The sequence below is a fragment of the Panthera pardus genome, unplaced genomic scaffold, assembly GCF_024362965.1.
Source record: "Panthera pardus isolate Hobbes unplaced genomic scaffold, ASM2436296v1 HiC_scaffold_15, whole genome shotgun sequence".
Lineage (NCBI taxonomy): Eukaryota > Metazoa > Chordata > Mammalia > Carnivora > Felidae > Panthera > Panthera pardus.
The window spans coordinates 38,838,084-38,857,751 of NW_026526710.1; the positions used below are offsets into that span (position 1 = coordinate 38,838,084).

The 19,668-nt window shown below is 38.2% G+C and overlaps 1 protein-coding gene across 9 annotated transcripts in view; it reads left to right on the forward strand.

Moving 5' to 3' along the window:
• Window positions 1–19,668, forward strand: part of GREB1L (GREB1 like retinoic acid receptor coactivator) — a 278,957-nt gene that overhangs the window by 185,104 nt on the left and 74,185 nt on the right. For 6 of the 9 annotated variants that reach the window (XM_053902487.1, XM_053902486.1, XM_053902488.1 and 3 more), the window contains 9 exons: window positions 2,172–2,300; window positions 5,652–5,768; window positions 6,368–6,487; window positions 7,517–7,654; window positions 9,289–9,474; window positions 13,385–13,711; window positions 14,756–14,884; window positions 15,468–15,602; window positions 17,812–18,009. In XM_053902487.1, coding sequence (XP_053758462.1) covers window positions 2,172–2,300; window positions 5,652–5,768; window positions 6,368–6,487; window positions 7,517–7,654; window positions 9,289–9,474; window positions 13,385–13,711; window positions 14,756–14,884; window positions 15,468–15,602; window positions 17,812–18,009 — 1,479 coding nt within the window. Of the gene's footprint in view, window positions 1–2,171; window positions 2,301–2,330; window positions 2,529–5,651; window positions 5,769–6,367; window positions 6,488–7,516; window positions 7,655–9,288; window positions 9,475–13,384; window positions 13,712–14,755; window positions 14,885–15,467; window positions 15,603–17,811; window positions 18,010–19,668 lie in introns of those variants that run through there. The other 3 variants (XM_053902489.1, XM_053902490.1, XM_019418332.2) reach the window with 2 other exon arrangements.

The window sequence follows — 19,668 nt, forward strand, 5'->3', positions numbered from 1 at the left end:
CTATAAGAGACTCTTGAATACTGAAAACAAACTGAGGGTTGATGAGGGGTGGGGGAGAGAGGAAAGTGGGTGATGGGCATTGAGGAGGGCACCTGTTGGGATGAGCACTGGGTGTTGTATGGAAACCAATTTGACAATAAATTATATATATCTATCTATATCTATATCTATATCTATATCTATATCTATATCTATATCTATATCTATATCTATATAAAATAAGAAATAAAATGTATTACAAAAATAGATTTGACCTTACAGATAATTGTAAATGTGGCTCTGGTAAAATAACTGGAGAAATGACACTTTAGGTGTGCAAATGAATGCAATATGGTTAACATAAAACGATGGTTTTTGCTTGGAACAGTTGTGCTAAAACATGCAATAAAGCAGGTTTGATAATAAATAAATAAATAAGTAAATAGATGAAACAAATCCCGGACATTATATTAAGAAGTTTCGTAAAGTTTTCTCCATATAGTTTTGTACATTTCTTATTAAGCTTATTCCTAGGCATTTATCTATTTATTGTTGTTTATATATATGAAGACTGATTTTTGTACATTAATTTTTTTCCTTTTCATTATTTTAAAAATATTGGTCTGTGCTAATTTGCATTCAGTGAATTGAAAAAATAAGGTAAATCACAACCCTTCATAATTGATCAACTACTTTTCGCCTATATGTTTACCTGGACTATTAGAAATATGCTAACATTATAGGTATAAACCACTATAGTAAGTTACTAGCCTTGTTCCAAACAATACAATTGTGGCCCAAAACATAATGACTAACCTATATAATAGCACATCAAACTCCCCTAGGATTCCTATCCTATAAGATATAAAAAACTGTCTTCAGTTTTCTGCAGTGTTGTAATGTATATGCAGTTGCTGGCCTCTTCCTATAGACCTTAAAATTGCTCCTGGGTGGTAAGTCTGGCCCCCAGAGAGGCACATTAACTCTGTTAAGCCAGTAGAAAACTCAATTTTTTTTTACTTTTTTTAGTTTTTGAGTTTTTTGAGCCATTCAAAACTCAATTTTTTGAGTTCTTATGAGGAACACTGATTAGATGTATCAGTAATCACATTGTATACAAATACTATCTTTTAGATAATTCCTAATGTAGTACCATCAATATCCTGTTCTTTAGAACATTTTTTTCTTTTCAAATTTTCACAATCCCTTTGACCCTTGCTGGTACTAATTGATTAAGCTTTCTGGTAGAATAGAGTCACTGATTGGGGGTCTATACTTATTTTGGAAAACTCTATTTGGCTTTAGTCTTTATATCCCCCATGGCCTGTTTCTGAAATGGCATGTGTTTTTTCTGAGCTGCATTATTTTCTGAATCCAAATGGGAACCACCTTTTGGATGTACCTAGCATTATATAGGTAAATTAATTCAAGTTTATTCCAAAAGTTAAAGCAAACTCCTTCAGTGAAAGTACTTCTTCCTACGTTGCAATGACTTAGTTTGCAGAACAACTTTTTTAAATAACAAACTCATCTGAATAGAATTAAATATATTTAATTAAAATACAACTTTAAGGGGAACTGTGAAGATTTTTTTTAATGTTTGTTTATTTATTTATTTATTTATTTATTTATTTATTGAGGGAGAGAGAGAAGGAGAGAGAAGGAGAGAGAAAGAGAGAGAGAGAGAGAGAGAAAGAGAGAATCCCAACCAGGTTCTACACTATCAGCACTGAGCCTGCCTCGGGGCTCCTTCTCACGAACTGTGAGATCATGACCTGAGCTGAAGTCAAGAGTCAGACATAAGCCGACTGAGCCACCCAGGCACCCCTGAGACAGTTTTAATATGGCACATAATAATATCCTTGATGCCACGTCATATGACTTTGACCAAGTTAAATGACTACTACTCCTTAAAGTAATACTACCTATCTCATTGAGTTTTTATAGGAATTCAGTGAATTGATATATTTAAAGTACATATACTAGTACCCAGCACATAGTAACTTATAGTGTTTGTTAAATACATACAAAGAAAGTGAAACCTGAATACAGAGAAAATGACTTTCTTAAAATAGGTCAAGGATAAAACTGGTATTTTACAATCTGCTTTCTCTCATTTCTTTCTTGATGAATTAACTTTCTTCCTGCATGTAAAATAGTTTCTAATTTGAACAACCTGTTTCATTTTCAAGATTCACCGATTCTCAGTCCAGCTAATTCTGCAATCAATTTAAGTGGAGCTCAGGACCTGACCCGGAATAAGAATGTTGTGAAGCCACTGGCTTTATCTTTGCAGGTTGTAGGGAAGACTTTTGCTGCAGGTGATGTTTTCCTCATTTATATTTCTTTGGTAAATACATAGTCTATAAAAGACTTACGTGAAATCCAGTTGACAATTTGCTACAAGAAAACAGAAGCTCTTTTCCTTCCAGCTGAAGACAGAAGTGGGGCTGTCTCTAATATTGTATTATTATACAAAGCTTTGTGTTCTCTGTGCTCCAACCAGAAGAGTCAAGGAATGACATTTGGCACATGGGAAGACAGAGCAGGTTGGTTTTGTTCAGCAAACATTTCTTGGGTACCTGCTATTTTGAGGAACTGAGGATACAAATATAAATAATGCTCAATCCCTGACCTCTAATGAACTAATAACCTAGTTGGGGGGATAGACCTATAGGAAGTTATTTTCAGTGTACTACAGTAAATACGGCAATATGCTGGGGGAGCACAAAGGAGGGAGAGTTTTAGCCCAACATTTTAGGGAGTAATGAAGAATGAGTTCTTGGAGGAGCTTGGTCTTGAACTATGAGGAGATATTCACTGCACAAAGGAGTAGGGGAAAGATACTTCAAATTCAGGGAAAATCCAAGATCAAAGCTTGAAAGGAAAAGGAAAGAAAAGAAGCAGCATGATGTGTGCAGGAACTTCCACTGGTTTGGACTTGTTAGAACCATAAAACGTAAAACTCAGGGAGTGGCAGGAGGGGAGCAAGTAGTGGGCAAGGAAAGGGTCACCAGAGGCCAAGCTAAGAAGAATGGATTTTACTCTATAACTTATGGAACACAGGAGTTGATCTGGTCTGATTTGAACTTGAGTTAGATCACTTGGGCAGAAAAAAAAAAAAAAAAAGATAGGAAAACTAGTTGGAGGTCATTTCAGTAGTCTAGGTGAATGAGGTCCTTGACCTGGATAATAATAGGTTGTAGAGGAAGAGACATATTGAAGAACTACTCAGGAAGTAAAATCAGCAGAATTTGTCTGATTAATGTAAGCATGAAGTGTAAGAAGCGGTCTCGGGTCTGCATCCATCTTTCTGCTAATGGTGATGCAATTACTTAAGACAGAAAATACAGAAGAAGGAGCAGGTTCTCCAGGAGGAGATTGTGAGTTCAACTTCGGACATGTTAAGTTTGAAATACCCAAGTGGAATAATCCAAGTGGAGCTGCTCAACAGTCATCTAATTTATTGTACATGAGGTTAAAATCACCAGTGGGGGGTTGCCTGTGTGGCTCATTCAGTTAAGCGTCTGACTCTTGTTCTCAACTCGGGTCTTGATCTCAAGGTTCTGAGTTCAAGCCCCATATTGGAGCCTACCTAAAAAAAAAAAAATCACCAGGGTAAATAGTATCTGCTAAGGGGAAAGGTAGGAGAAGGCAAGCTGTTAACAAGGATAATATTTTCGAAAATTCCAGTGTTTAAGGAAAATAAATGGTCAGAGAGGCAGAGGAAGAATGAGAAGAGAGCTTATCATTCTTGGAAACTTTACAAGTTTCTTATTCTGTTCCAACAGTTCTTGTAGAATCTACCTTCTGGTTAGATTATAGACTTGAACAAACTGAATCCAAGTTGTTACAATATTTTAAAAATTAGTGAAATTATAGATCTTGGCAGTAACCAGCATAGTTGCTAAAACCATCAGATGGACTGATGGACAACTTAAAAAATTTTTTTTAATATTTATTCATTTTTGAGAGACAGAGCACGGGCAGGGGAGGGGCAGAGAGAGAAGGAGACTCAGGACCTGAAGCAGGCTCCAGGCTCTGAGCTGTCAGCACAGAGCCCGATGCAGTACTTGAACCCACGAGCTGTGAGCTAAGCCAAAGTCAGATGTTTAACCAACTGAGCCACCCAGGCACCCCTTGATGGACAGCTTTATAATTTGAGGATTAAGATAACAGCTCTTGAACCCCCTGCTCTTTCTTAACATGACAAGAAGAGAGAAAGCCAGTTATTATGTGCCTGCTGATGGAAGAATATGACACTATTTATGAGATATGCTTGCCCCAAAATTCAATCCTGAATCTGAGCCAACCTCTGTATCTAACAATTAGTGTATAGGAAAGAGGGGACATTAAATGATGCCATAGATAGTCAATCAGCAAAATTCAGAAAATGAGAAATTCTGCCAGATTTTCAGCAAATTAACTGGAAGAAAGAAAAAGAAGAAGGGGAATCCTATAGATTAAAGGAGGTTTAAGGAGAGGTGGAGGGGGAAGGATATAACTGACACCCTAAAGAGTCTGGGAAACTCAGCAAAAATTACATAATCTTAAGTCTACTTGCAGTGTATGACCTTACCCTGATTCAAACAAATTATTCTTTTTTTTTTCAAATTATTCTTAAAATTTGTGAGACAATCCATGAAATGTGAACACTGTATTTTTATTATATGAGTAAATAATTGTGAACTTAAAAAAAGAGGTTTAAGGGACATAAAAACTAAACAATGTGTAGATCCTTTTTGAACCTTCCTTTTTGAGGAAGTCCACTGTAAAAAAAAAACAAACATATTTCTGAGATAACTGGAGGGAAATTTGAATATTAATGGGATATTTGATATTAAGAAATTATTAATCATGGATAATTTTAAGTATAATAATGACATTACAGTTATGTTCTTAAATTTTTTTAATGTTTATTTATTTGTGAGAGAGGGAGAGACAGAGTACGAGTGGGGGAGAGGCAGAGAGAGAGGGAGACACAGAATCTGAAGCAGGCTCCAGGCTCTGAGTTGTCAGCACAGAGCCCAACATGGGGCTTGAACTTGAGAACTGTGAGATTATGACCTGAGCCCAAGTTGGACGCTTAACCAACTGAACTACCCAGGTGCCCTTATTACAGTATGTTCTTAAGAGTTCTTTTCTTTTAGAAACTCATTAGAAACATTTATGGATGAAATGATATAAATAAGTTTGCTTCAAAATAATCTAGAGCAAGTATGTGTGTATGTTGGGTGAGGGGGAAGGGAGAGGGAGTATAGATAAAGCAAGATTGGCTATGTGTTGATAATTGTTGAAGCTGGGTGATAGGTATGTAATTTGTTATACTATTTTCTCCACTTTTGTATATGTTTGAAAATTCCCAAGATATAAAAACAAAACAAAACAACTTTCTCTTTCTTCCACCCACCATCTCCAAAGGCTTCACTGAAAATGATTGTAAAAGATCTCTTAGGATCCCAGAAAATTATTTTTAGGTGACATTTCGTTTTGAAGAAGGTACCAGTCTTATGGTTGTAGTCAGTTTTACACAACTGTACTGTCCTGTCCGTGAGATGTCTTTGAATCCTGCAGTGTGCGGTTTATCAAGATTGCATGTGGAAAAATTCAGTGTCACAGAATGCAGTGTTCTGCTCAGCCTCTGTTCTGAGTCTTCCTCTCATGTGGTACAGATGCTGCTAATGGAAACAGTAGCCATGGAGGGAAGAGCAGTGCCTCCAGCTCTACTCCAGCCCGCCCAGGAAATTACTCATTATCACCAAGACCTAGCTATGCATCAGGAGACCAAGGTACAATACCCATCTTAGAGTTTTGAAAGAATGTACCTAAATTATGGAAGAAGTGCTATGGAGTTTGGAGTGATGAATTATCTGACAGTACACTCCCAGTTTTTCCTTAGCTTCTCGTCCAAAGTTTTGAAGGTTTATGATTGGTGTGAACAATGATGATTAAATATCTTGGTGATTTACAAGGATGAGCCTCACTAGAAAATAGTGTTGAAACAGATGTAAAAGGAAATGTCTTGAAAAACCATGAGCTTTGCTGACCAAGATACAGAGTTCAAGGTTCGTCTCTATAGTGTGACTCTGGGCAAATCTGAGCCTTCCTTTAACCACCTACAAAATTGGTATAAAAATATACTTATCCTACAACTTCACAGGGTTGTTGGCAGAATTAAATGAAATAATCTGGGTAAAACTGTAAATTGTAAAACAGCATACAAATGTGAGGTGGTATTGTTAGGGTGACTTTTTCTAATTTTATCTTTACCTCTAGAAGAGTGGCTTAGACTTTCTGAGTATAATCAAATTAAAGGCCCCATGTTACTCTGAATTCTCTTTTTTCTTCCACTAGTAAGGACAAGGCTCATCTTTCTTTTTGCCTTCAGCTACCATGTTTATTTCTGGGCCACCAAAGAAACGACACCGGGGATGGTATCCTGGGTCACCTGTCCCCCAACCTGGTTTAGTTGTACCTGTTCCTACAGTTCGCCCTCTTTCAAGAAGTGGTAAGATGGGTTTTAAGTTTTTTTGTTTGTTTGTTTTTTTAATTAGCAGAGGTGTCTTCTATTCTCTCCCTGAACCATTGGAGATAAATTTCCTTAATCATTATGTCCTGTATTATGTAAGGAAATTAATAGTAGCTGATATTTTGTCCCCATCACATCTGTCTTCCCTAAAAGTACATGTGTCATCACAATGGATCTTAAGTTAGCATCTGGCTTTGTTTTGGCCCACAGTATCAATAAGCCATTCTTTACATGCGGCATGATGCTAGTAACCCACCAGCACAGGTCACAAATGGACTTGTTTTGCCGGTTGTGCTATTAGATATGTTCTCCTGAGCTCTGGTTCCTTATGTGACCTGCACCTATTATTTCTGGTCTAGAAACTACCCCCCCCCCCCAAAAAAAAAAACCCAACTTGTTCTCCTTTATAATAACCAAGCCATAGCCATTGGGTACCTACTGTTAAATGTTCAAACACTAGTCTACCTTGCTGTATTAAGCACAGACAAATGTAAACATGCCAATTCTAAGAGATGGATGGGATTCTTCAAAAATTTGTTTAGTTTTAAAGACTACATAGAGATTCTATATATACAAAGAATCATGCCCATATGTTACTGTGTTTGACTCTACATAGTACTGATTAGTGATGAGTTTGACCTTCTTCACTGTTTTTGGAATTTTCCAATTCTCTATAATGAACAGATAAACCACGATAATTGGAGTGGAGGTGGGGGAGTTAACTGTGAAACAGAATCCAAAAGATTGCATGTGGAAAAACAACTAGGAAAAACTATGAAAATGCTAAATAGTAGTTATCTCCAGATGATGATTTATGGTTGATTTTTTTTCCTTTTGTTTTTGTCACTTCTAATTTTATATAATAAACCATGAATTACTTTAATTAAAGAACAATGGACGATTAGACTTCTAAAACTTCTATATTAAAAGTATTAAGACTGTTGATTTCAGTTGTATTTCACTTAGCTTTCATGTCTAATCCTTCTTGTCAAACAACTTTTTTTCCAGAGTCCCTTTTATCTGCCCCAGTTCCACAGACCCCATTAACTGGAATTTTACAACCTCGACCCATTCCTGCAGGGGAAACTGTAATTGTTCCTGAAAACCTGCTGACTAACTCAGGAGTTAGACCAGTAATTCTGATAGGTAAGGGGAAAGAATTCCAAATTGCCTGTGTCTGCTGGCATCTAGTAGTGTTTCTTCATTTCATTCTTCATATATTTATCCATATTTGTTCATGCATGTAGTCATTTATCCATTTATTAATTCTTTCAGCTTTTATTGGCCAGCTCTCTCATGCTATATTAAACATGTGACTAGAAGTTGGAAATAAGGCAGTCTATTTGCCTGCAGGGAATACTGTTTAGTAGGGAGTCTATCATTTAAATAAGTACAACATTGTGATACTTGAGCTAGTACAGGTTCACAACCAAGAACTACAAGAACTCAGAGGAGAGAGAGCTTAACTTTGCATGGAGGGAGTCTGAAAAGACTTCTCAGAGGTGATGTTTCAGTTAGTTCCTGAAGGGTTGGCAAGAGTGGACAAGGTGGGGAAAAGGGAGCCAAACCACAGAGAAATGAAAAAACAAGCTGAACCAGCTAACAGGCCCCACTCAGGAGAACAAAGAAGTCCCAGAGTTGCATATCTGAACCATGGAGAAGCATCTGTGAATTAGTATGTTTACAGAGTCTGAGTGTTTCCAAGATGTCTATAAGTAGAGGTGCAGACATTTAGAGGTCTCTAGATTCCAGGACTAACTTAGTGCTTTTCAGACTCACATCAAGAGTCACCTCATTTGGGTGCTATCCTAGATCAGAAGGAGACTACCTGCTTTACCGTTGGAACTGAACAGATAGGGTGTATAAGCTCCACTGGATCTTTAGGGTATGTCTATGTGAGGTGTTATCTGCTTCTTTTGGTTGACTGGAGCCTACTGACATGGATGGTTTTGCTTCAAGCCCTGTCCTTTATCAGGCTGCCCTATCCACTGCTCTTGGGCCTATAGGCATTGGGAGAACCCCAGTTGTTTAAATTCCATATGGTCAGGAAGTTCTTATTGAACACCTGAGTGGCATGCATAATGCAGCTAAGCCTTGGAAAGATATTTGGAACATGGGACCATTTGGTGTCTGCCTTTTAGAAGGTCTCACAGAGGGACTACGCTCTTTACCACACCACCAAAATAGGGTGCATTTCAACATATTTTTGTCCTATCTACTTCTAAGATAATTTGAGGCTGTTTATGGACATTTAAGAAGGGAACATAAAAATAACTAAGATAGCACAAAGAGTAGGAACCTGCAAGTACCAGTGACTAGAAGAATATTGCTGGTGATCAATGAGTTTAGCTTTTTAAAATGTTTAAGAAAACCTCAGGAAATGAAACATGTTATTGTAGTTTGTGTTCTGTCGTCTTATGGGGAAAGAAACTTGATCAAGAATTTTATTGGGAAATATTTTATCATTGCAGTTTTACAAAAGGATACAGAGATGTTTTGCAAATTCTCATCAATTCTCTGTGGCAGATATAATATTAACATGTCCTTTCTGTGGGAAACAGAGGTAATATAATCTGAGTCTTTTGCTTCCTGTTCATCTGATTTAATATAAGTGAGAAGCATCTGAGTGAATTCCCTAGGATATTTGAGTGATTTGTTTGGTAGTCACCTAAGAGGGCAGGAAACTTTGTTAAGCATCTTTAATCCTAGTTGAGCAAGTATACCTGGTTGGACCTCAAAAAGAAATGTTGAATTTTATTGACCTGCTTCTATTGGGGCAGGCTATGGCACTTTACCCTATTTCTATGGAAATGTTGGTGACATTGTTGTGAGTCCTCTGCTGGTGAATTGCTACAAGATTCCACAGTTGGAAAACAAAGATTTGGAACATTTAGGGTTGACTGGCAGCCAGCTCCTGAGTGTGGAAAACATGATTCTTCTGACGATACAGTATCTTGTGCGACTGGGTAAGCAATTTTTAATAATTATTTGATGGTGACGATTTTTATTCTTTTCCCAACATGGTTTTTTTCCCTTTCTTTCCCCACTTTCTCATATTCGTCTATTTGTCCATCTCTTACTTTCCCTTTCATTTCTAACATTCTTTTCCTTCAGCCCCACTCTCTATGACTGTTCCCTTTCTTCTCCCGTTTCTTTTCTTCTCCTTTCTGCCACTTGCCTGTTTTTTTCCCCACTTCTCTCTTGCCTAACCTCCCAACCCTCTGGCTTTACTTGTGTCCTAGAAGAGATAAATTGCTCCACCTAGTGTCCAGTCTCATGATGGTCCTAAGGTCTCCAGAGTAGTTAATCTAGGCAGAACCTCAAAGGGCTATGGCCATGGTTACCCTCCTCCCTTGGGGAGTCTGTCCAAGCCACCTTTCCAAAAATGCACCTATCATCTGGACTGAAAATGTAGCCATTGTCTTAGACAATTATTTTACAGTTTTCCACTTAGCCTTTTTATCTTGTTTATCCACTGTCCCTACATCCATTTTTTTTTTCTTCTGCAGCTACACCCCTTTGATGTAGTCCCATCGTGTTTTCCTTCATTGAGGCAGTAACTGTGGACCTCCCTGGAAGGCTCTGTAGGTTGTAGGGTAAAGGAGATACATAGGTCATGAACCCTTCACTTCCTCTCTTTGGTATATCCTCCAGAGGCCCACAGTGGGTGTGTGCAGGTGTCCTGACAATACTGTCCTGCCTCAGCAGCATTTACATTGCAATGTCCTTTATTTTGCAAACTGCAGCAGGTCATCTAATATGCAGCCTAATTATACACTCAGGACTTCAAGCCACTGATTTACTTAGGAAAATGTTCAAGATGTAATATTACATAGAAGAAATTTTCCATCTGCATTCTTAGGAATTATTTTAATGTTTGAAAATATATAAGTGTTAAATAATAAAAATACTGGGCTAACCAATGCTAAAAACAAAACAAAAGCTTCATTCGACCGGATTCAGTCTTTGGAGCATCAGCTAGCACCTGTGGCTGTAAGTGTTGGTACCCTGACAGTGAAGGCCTGCTTTGACAGGGGTTTTGAAACGTGGAAGGCTTCAGATATCACTTTGATGGTAAACATAGGACTTGCTAATCATGTTGATTAGTGGGTAATAAAATTATAAAAACCACCTCTGTCTGCAGCTCATTTGATGTCATAATTTTAATTGCTACATACACTGACTTTTAGCTATGTTCTAAGATCTAAGAGCGACCTCCAAATGCATCCAGAATTAGTAAAACAAGCCTTCATAGAGTAATTCTATTGTCAGGCCAATCCAGTCAGCACAGCATTTTTTTCAATCTTAATAACAATTTAAAATATCAAAGTCCAAGTTAATTAAATGAACTAAATGGTCAAGACAAAATGGCTTCCCTCAAATTACTATAAAAGCTCTTATTTAAAAAAAAGAAAAGAAAAGAAAAGAAAAATCTCCATTCAATCAGACCTCTTGTCTGCCTTGCAAGATCAGTTCTTTCTGGAGTTTTACTGGCAGCCAATTAATATATCTCTCAATGTGCAACATGACTGGCTATTTCTTTTTTTTTTTAATCTAAATTTTGCATGTTAGGATACCTATTCTCAACAACTCCCTTCTTCTTCTCAAAAACTCCCTTGAGTTTTTGTTTGTTTGTTTTGCCTTCAAGGTTTTGAAGAAGGCAGCAAGAACATTTTCATATATACTGTGGATTATAGATAAACTTTTTTTTTTAAATCCAAACTTTTAGAAGAACAGGTCTAATACTTTGATGGCTCAGCTACGTGGATGTAACAGAGAAGAGAAAAGCAAGATTCTTCAAAATGAACAGGTCTTTCCACTAGAGTCGCTTCAAAAAAAAATCCATCTGTTACTTCACAGTCTGAAAACCTTTTGAAGTAGATAATGAAATCAGCAAATCCAGTGATTATTGGAAGGCTCTGAGTCTGTTGGAACCTTGTCTTTTCTTAAGGTAGCTCTATCTGAAAAGCCATCAAAAAAAAAAAAAAAAAAGCTATCAGAACTGATGCTTAGGCTGAGTTGCTGGAGACCAGCAGTTGATGGGAAAAAATTACTATTATCAAGCTTGTGGGAAGTGGAGAAAAGGCTCCTGCAATTTGGCCATAAAGGCTGAGGATGAGGAAATGATGGGAGGTGATTGGAAGCAAGGCATTTTGCTCTTTTACCTCATTTAAACTTTGGTACATTTTCCTCCACTTCTCAATTCCTAACAGTAGTTTCTTCGAAACTCTGTAAAAGTGAATTTTGAGGCAGTAGAGAATGCTATGAACATGTTTGATAATTTTATTTTCCCAGAATGCCTTTATATTTGAAATTAATTATACTGCTTCATAGAACATGTTACTCAATCATGGTTTGGAGTGGATCTTATGGACACACCTACGAACCAGGCCTCTGAGCCTTCAGGTGGTCTGTCTGTGAGAGGCAGTAGGGAATGGCAGACAGAGCCACTTGCTTTTGGGCTGTCATTTATTCTGATGGAAGAAAGCTTTAAATAGACAGCCACCTTCCCTTCATCTCATTTGTACTGTGCATTTGTATAGTTGATACAAATCTATACGCTTTGAGCTCACCACCTACTATGTACCTAATGACCACTAATCATGATGCTAATTTGATAAAGCAAAATGAAGATAGAGGCTTTGGTGGTTCCCAGGTGATAAGAAGGCATCCACCTCCCTATAGCAAGCAACTGGGGAGGGCATAAGAGACATTAACATAATGTATGCATTGCAGTGTTCTTGCCCTCTTTCCATGGACAGCATTAAAAAAACTCTGTGAGGATTTAATTTTCCATATCCTAAAAATATTACTAAACCTTCATTTTCTTACTTTCCCAGAGAACATGGGTGGTGGCCTGGGAGGCAACTTAAATCCCTATTAGTGGAAGGAGAGATTTCTGACTCATTCAAGGTGCCTCTTCTCATACAGAAGTGCAGTCCCTTAAACCTGTATTCTTTCCCAAGGGGATTTTAATCCTGGATTCTGAGGTTATTGCTTGATCTCGGGTCACAGACACTGAGGGATCTGTATCTGTCTACTGGAGCCTGACTTTCAAATCTCAGGTCTGCACAGCAAAAGAAATCACTGAAGAGAGGTAGTGAGCATAGGAATTCATCTGAGTCACTTGGATGCCAAACATTGACTTGCTTGCTTTGTCCTACAGACTGGTTGAGTTTTAAAGAGAAGCAGAGAAATAAAACACCCCTCATTCCAGGGACTGCCAGTCACCCACACAAATTTAGCCTATCATAACCACAGCTGGAGGAAAGGGCCAAACACCATTCTTAACAATCCAGAATGCTGGGGGAACAGCTAGATGACAGTGACATTCTCTATCTAGGGGAAGTGTGTGGCTGCTTAAATATAAGCTAAAATAAAAAACACTTAAACTTAATTTTCCTAAGGACAGTATGCCTTAGAATAGGTACAGATGCAATACATTAAACTGTTTTTCAAAGTAGCTATAAATAAATTGAGAAATGAGTGAAACCTAAAGTTTAGCTTCTTCCCTCCTGAGTCATTAACCATGTCTGTAACACCACGTTTAACAGGTCAACGAATATACCACCTTCAGGGACAACCCCCTAAGGAATTGATACTCTCTCTCAGTATATCCTCTTTTAAGAATATCATGAATAGCATAAAGGAAAACAGAAGCCTGCATTTTTTTTTTTTAATATTGAGGCAGAGAGAAGGTAATTTCACAATGGAAAATGGTTAGTTGGGGTCCATACTTGCGGCCCCAACAGGAAAAAGAGCCCATTTGCCCAGTTGGAGTATGGTGGAAGGACCGTACACGGACATATGTGTGTGTTTCTCTCCTTTCTAGCCGTGATATTTTTAAAATTCAAGCTGTAATTCTCTTCAATTTAGGTCCTGATCAGATACCTCTCAGGGAAGAATTTGAGCAAATCATGCTGAAAGCTATGCAAGAATTTACTCTGAGAGAGAGAGCCCTGCAGATGGGTGCTCAGTGTGCACCTGTGTCTCCAGGACAGCTCCCCTGGCTGGCTAGACTAATTGCCAGCGTATCTCAAGACTTGGTTCATGTGATTGTGACCCAGAACTCTTTGGCAGAGGGCATTTCAGAGACGTTGAGGACTCTCAGTGAAATGAGACACTATCAAAGACTACCAGATTATGTCGTGGCAATTTGTGCATCGAAAATCAGAGGAAATGAATTTTGTGTGGTAGTACTAGGTGAGTCATGTTTTTTTAGGGTTTTTCTAAATCTATTCATTCAATCATCTATTTATTGGGTGTTCAAGCATCCATGTAATTAATCTCTAGCTAATTGCTCCAACTTGAGTTCTTCCTCCTAATTTTAACTTTTGTTTTTCTCCTCAGATCAGATTTTTGTAGCCCTTAGTTTGACTGGTGTCCCTGTCAGCTGGTTGTGAGAACATTATTTCAAAGCATACCCTAGTAATAGATACCCTTGTCTCAAGTAACTTCTGTTCTTAAAAGGTTTTGGAAATGTTACCACTCTAACATGTGATAAAGCCATTGCCACAGGTGGCCTAAGCCAGTTAATCAAATTTGGCAGGAACTTAGCTCATATATTCACCTCCTCACTAAAGAGAATACTTAATGTTGTAACATTGACTCTAAAGAAAAGGTTCAGAAAGTTGGTACATTACAAAATGTGTTTTTGTTCTTTGTGCAATTTTCTGTCAGGCACCATCGTGAGTAGCCAGCCATCTGAATTAAATTTGCTTTTTTTCTCTCTAGTGAAAGGCTCTCACCTGTTCCTACTAAAGAAGCCAAGCCCCCTCACTTTGGCAAAACCTGCCTGCCCATTTCTCTATGACATATGACATAAATCTCTTTCAGAAAGTATAATACATTATTTTTTTTTAATTTTCATTTGAGAAAACAATTAAACGTCTTAAACTTACATTTTTAATACAGATATTCATAATGGCCATGCAAACACAGTTCTTAAAGTTTTTTCACATTCTCCCCTAGTCTTTAAACACATGTACAGTATGTTTTCACTTACGTTACAAACATAAGGTATATCATTTTTGCCCTTGATCATCTAACATTTTATTATAAACAGTTTCTGTTTAAAATTGTCATTTTAAATGCTGAGTAATTGTCCATCTTTCTATGTGCCCTAATTTCCTTAACCAAGTCTCTGTAGTTACTTACTTCAGTTGTTTCCAATTTTTGCTATTATAAATCATATTTTAGTGAGTATTTGTTCACAGATGCATCACCTCCTCTCCCTCTGTTCTGCAGGTCAGCATCAGTCCAGAGCTCTGGCAGAGAGCATGCTCACCACAAGTGAGTTTTTGAAAGAAATTAGTTATGAGCTCATCACAGGAAAGGTCAGTTTCCTGGCATCGCATTTCAAAACCACATCATTAGGTGAGTGGTTGTAGGATTCAGCAACACTGACAGCCCCTAACTATGTGATTTTCTGAATTTAAATCTTAGCCTGTCAAGGAGATGAGTGTGGAGCTTGAACTTGCCAGCCGACCTTCCTTCATTCGGAATGGTTTATCCTCAGTATTTTGTTACTGACACAACAAGGGGTCCAGAGGAAGGCATGCAGGCACTAATATGGAGGGCCTCCGCTCAGCCACTATTTAGTGATGTGACCTTGGGAGAGATTCTGCCTCCCCAGATCTGTTTTCTAATATGTCAGATGGAGATAGAATGATCCCATCCTGCCCGCTTTGAGTATTATGGAGGTCAAGAGAGATATGCCATGTGAAAGCATACAAATTGTAAGCACAATACAAATGAGAGTAGCTCTGGCTATAGAGATACTCTACAGGCATGGCCAAGTGAAAACTCAGACATAAAAAGCTGGCTGAGTAAACCCAGACAGGAAAAGCTGGCTGACTGACAAATCTTGATGAGAACCCAGCTTAGGTGCCCAATTTGGAGACTGATAGAAATGTATCATTCCTTGTAATCTTCTTATCTCCGCTTTATTGTGTAATAGGCGATGACCTGGACAAGCTTCTAGACAAAATGCAACAAAGAAGAGGAGAGAGTGTGGTTACGCCCTTCAACGGAGACCTTCACGAATGTGTGTCAGCTCAGGAGGCTGCCGCTATGATTCCCACGCAAAACCTGGGTAACGTCACCTCAGACCAAAAGGAGGAAATAGAAGCTAAGTCATTCTGAGGATTTTTGAGGTCTTGTCTTAGAGTCACAGACTATGACAGGCTTTTCCTCATTGTCTACATGATAAATAGGGTCCAAATTAAAAATGTCTTACAATGGGGCCTGGATCAAGCACCTTGTCCTTAGTAAATGTCTTCTAGAATTAAAATCAAAGACTTTATTATAAGCAGACTCTCTCTTTTTTTCCCTCGAAAAATTCTGGGGTCCATGGGGTACTTTCCTTAGCTCCACCAGCTATGCCCAGAGAGCTTTCAGTGTTATCTGAGGCTTACAAAGAACTGCTTGAGTGTGGAATGCAGTCCGTGCAGGACTCCTGGCTCTCCACCTCCTTCATTTACTCTCTGACACATAAAACACACATAATTTCAGTGATTGCAAGGCGTTCCTGGCAGATAGCTCAGCAATACCAACACACCATCTTCCCTGCAAGCCTCCAGGACATAAGAGAGGATGGTGGGACCAGGACTGAGGAGCTCCATCATTCAATTTGATTCCTTTATGTTCAGATTCCTTTCCCAATTCCCTATTTGAGAAGGACAACATAGGAGAGAACCAAGATAAAAAAGATAGGACAAAGGGTAGACGTGAAACAGAACCATAGAGCTGCTGCTGACAGCCTTCAGGCCTTCACTTGATAGGAATGTATAATTTATATATTAGGATTGCCTCAGCAATAAAAGCAGCATGGCTTGGCATCGGCTCAGTCACACAAACAAATTCAAACACACACAATAAAAGTTACTTACTTCTGCATGTTATTTGGTAAGAAAGTGATCACCCAGATGATCTAAAATATGTTCATAGTTTTTGAATTATTAACAAAGTTAGAATTTAAAAGTTCTTAGAGTACTTAACAGATTTCCATGTTCATATCCTCAATTCCCTGCTTAAGAAACATTGCTTAAAGATATTTTTAGATTTCCTCAAACTTCAAAATTTACTAGGTTAAATTCTACAAAGTTATGCTGTCATCTGTGCTAGTCCCCATCTATTTAACCTATGACATGAAAGAAATAATAGCCTGTCAAAAGACAGATTTATTTTGATTGGTAATCTTTGCGGGTCAAAAACCATTCTGTTATTGTAAGTTTGCAGCTTTGGGCTTTTCTAGTGGGTTCTCTCAGCCACCTGTATAAATCTCCACTCACTCTCAGGGTTCCATGTGGCTAGGGTACTGTGACTACTGTCTTTGCCTTGGCCGCACTGTAGTTTGATTTGAGAAAACATTAATTAGTGCAGGTTAATTGGGCCCTTGTGTGTTTCAGTGAGACTTCCACATGTGTTCCCAATAAAAAGCAGCCTCGTAAAGAAGTATTAAATGTTGCCTGCTTGAGTTCATTGTTTGTGTGTGCATGCATGCACGTATGAGATTGATTGCTTGGTTATAACTTGTAATAAAAAGCTACTGGCATGTTTAGAGTGTTTGGGCAATGTTTTTCTAATACGTCCGTCACCTCTTGAGTGGCCAGCTGGCCATGTCATGAGTCAGGTCTCTTCAGATAGTACAGGCGTCAGCATTGAAGTTCACCACAACCACCTACAATTGCCAGGTCACAAGCACTGGCAAGTCAAGTGGGAAGAGAGGTGAAGGTAGTATCTCTTGACCTGTGTCATGCATTCCCCAGGGAGGAGAATTTCAAATCATGTTGCAACTGACTTGGAGAGGAAATGTGTACTGTGGTGCCATCCAGAAAAGTTCAAAGGAACTCAGCATTATTATGGTTACAGCATCACCTCCTTCCCTGAACGAGGTCTGGGCTTGGGCACCTGACCTTGCTGATAGTGCGAAAGAAAACTGGAAACTCTTGCTTCTCCTCTCCAGAGAAGAGTCCCGGCTCTCACTGAGAGAGTGTAGTCTGTCCCTACATTTCTGGGTGGGGGAGGGGTGTTGAGTAGTGATTTGTGAGACAATCAGTTGATTTTAAAAGAATACATTTGTACAGTTACCACATTCACTCTTGGACACATCCTTTCAGCCAGGTTTTCAGGGAAAATAAGCAAATCTATTAAAACTCAACAGAGAGTGAGACTAGACAGTGAGAATGCTTGGTAGAGAGCATTACTTTACCATGTATGTGTGTTGTGTGTCCCCTGTATGGATTCATAGTGGCCATCAACAGAAGTGAATTAATCTTGTTCTTATGACTTTTTTATTTTAGATTTAGATATTGAAACCTTCCAAATTTATCAACCACAGCTAACGGTTGCCAGAAAACTCTTATCCCAGGTGTGTGCTATAGCAGACAGCGGCAGCCAGAGCCTGGACCTCGGCCACTTCAGCAAAGTGGACTTCATCATCATTGTCCCAAGATCGGAGGTTCTGGTCCAGCAAACTCTTCAACGGATTCGACAATCAGGTGAGATTGAACTTTCAAAGAACACCCTATGAAGATCCACACTTAGATTCCCTCTGCCTCTTGCTTTTGCTTAATCCAAATGTTTATAGAACAATTCCATCCTTTTTTTTACAGTTATACAAATGATAAGAGCACTTTAAACATTATTTTAAATTTATCTGCAAGTTTTACCTCAAAAGTACTCTGACCCTTTTCCCTCCTAGGTCAAGGGTAAATTGATGTGCATGTTTGCCTGATACTGTTAAGTCCATGATGTAATTGGTGGACTAGAAACGGGTCGTTCATTTACGAAGAGAAATTTTCTCAAAGGATAACCCTGCATGGGGCACTGGGGTCTATGCCACCTGAGCCCCTTCTGTGGCATGGATGGGTGGCTTCTTAGATATTTAGCACACTTCCAGCACATTTTCAAACTGGAAACCAGATAACCATTCCCCCATGTCAACAATGATAACACCTCCTTAAACAACTACAAAGTTAGAATTTCTTCTAATGACTTTAAGAGAATGAGTAGGGAAGAAAAAATATTTTTCTCAGAAAATGGAAAAAAGATAGGAAGGAAAGATTTTAGAAGTCTGTGGTAAATAGTATCCCTTCCAAATATAAAATTTGCCTAGAATTAGAAGATGCAATAAATAATTTGGAAAACTGGAGCAGCTAAAAAATGCTTGCCTTTGTAAGCTAGGTTTGAAAAGGAAATTATAAATGTCATCTTTATAAGCTTCTGAGTACCTTAGCTGAGAGAAACACATATATACACACATACACATGCAGATTTTACCTGGAGGATGAATCTTTAACCATAGTAATAAAATTTGATTTTCAATATAGTTGAAAAAAAGTAAGAAGAAGAAAAATTCAGGAAATTAAAATGTAGTTTATTATGTTTCACACCTATGATACAGTGCTCTTTAAACTTTAGTATTCATATAGATCACCTGGGGATCTTATTAAAATGCAGATTCCTCTTAGTGGTTCTGGATGGGCTCATTTCTTTTTTTTCAACTGAGGTATAGTTGACATATAACTTTGTATTAGTTTCAGGTGTACAACATAATGATTCGATAATTGTATATATTGTGAAATGATCACCACAGTAAGTCTAGTTAACATCTGTTACCATACATCCTTGCAGAAATTTGTTCTTTTTCTTTCCTTGGGAGGAGGACTTTTAAAATTTACTCTCTTAGCAACTTTAAAACATGCAATATGGTATTATTAACTATAGTCACCATGCTGTACATTACATGCCTGGGATTTATCTATTTTACAGCTGGAAGTTTGTACCTTTTGACAACCTTCACCTGTTCCCCACTACCCCATCCAGCAACCACCAATTTCCTCTCAGTATCTATGAGCTTCTTTTTGTTGTTGTTTTTTGTTTGCTTATTTTTTTTTGTTTTTTAGATACCACATGTAAGTATGACTGTATGGTATTTGTCTTTCTCTGACGGACTTATTTCAGATTCAACATTTCTAACGTGCTCCCAGGGGGTGCCAGTGCTGTTGGTGGGAGGACCACACTTTGAGTAACACACTCTATAAGAAATCTTTCAGTGTTAGTTCCATGGGCTAAACGAGCTGAATGACAATAGATTTTCCCCTCTTTCCATGTGACTGACACTCTACATGTGACTTTCCATGCCTTCTGGAGGCCCA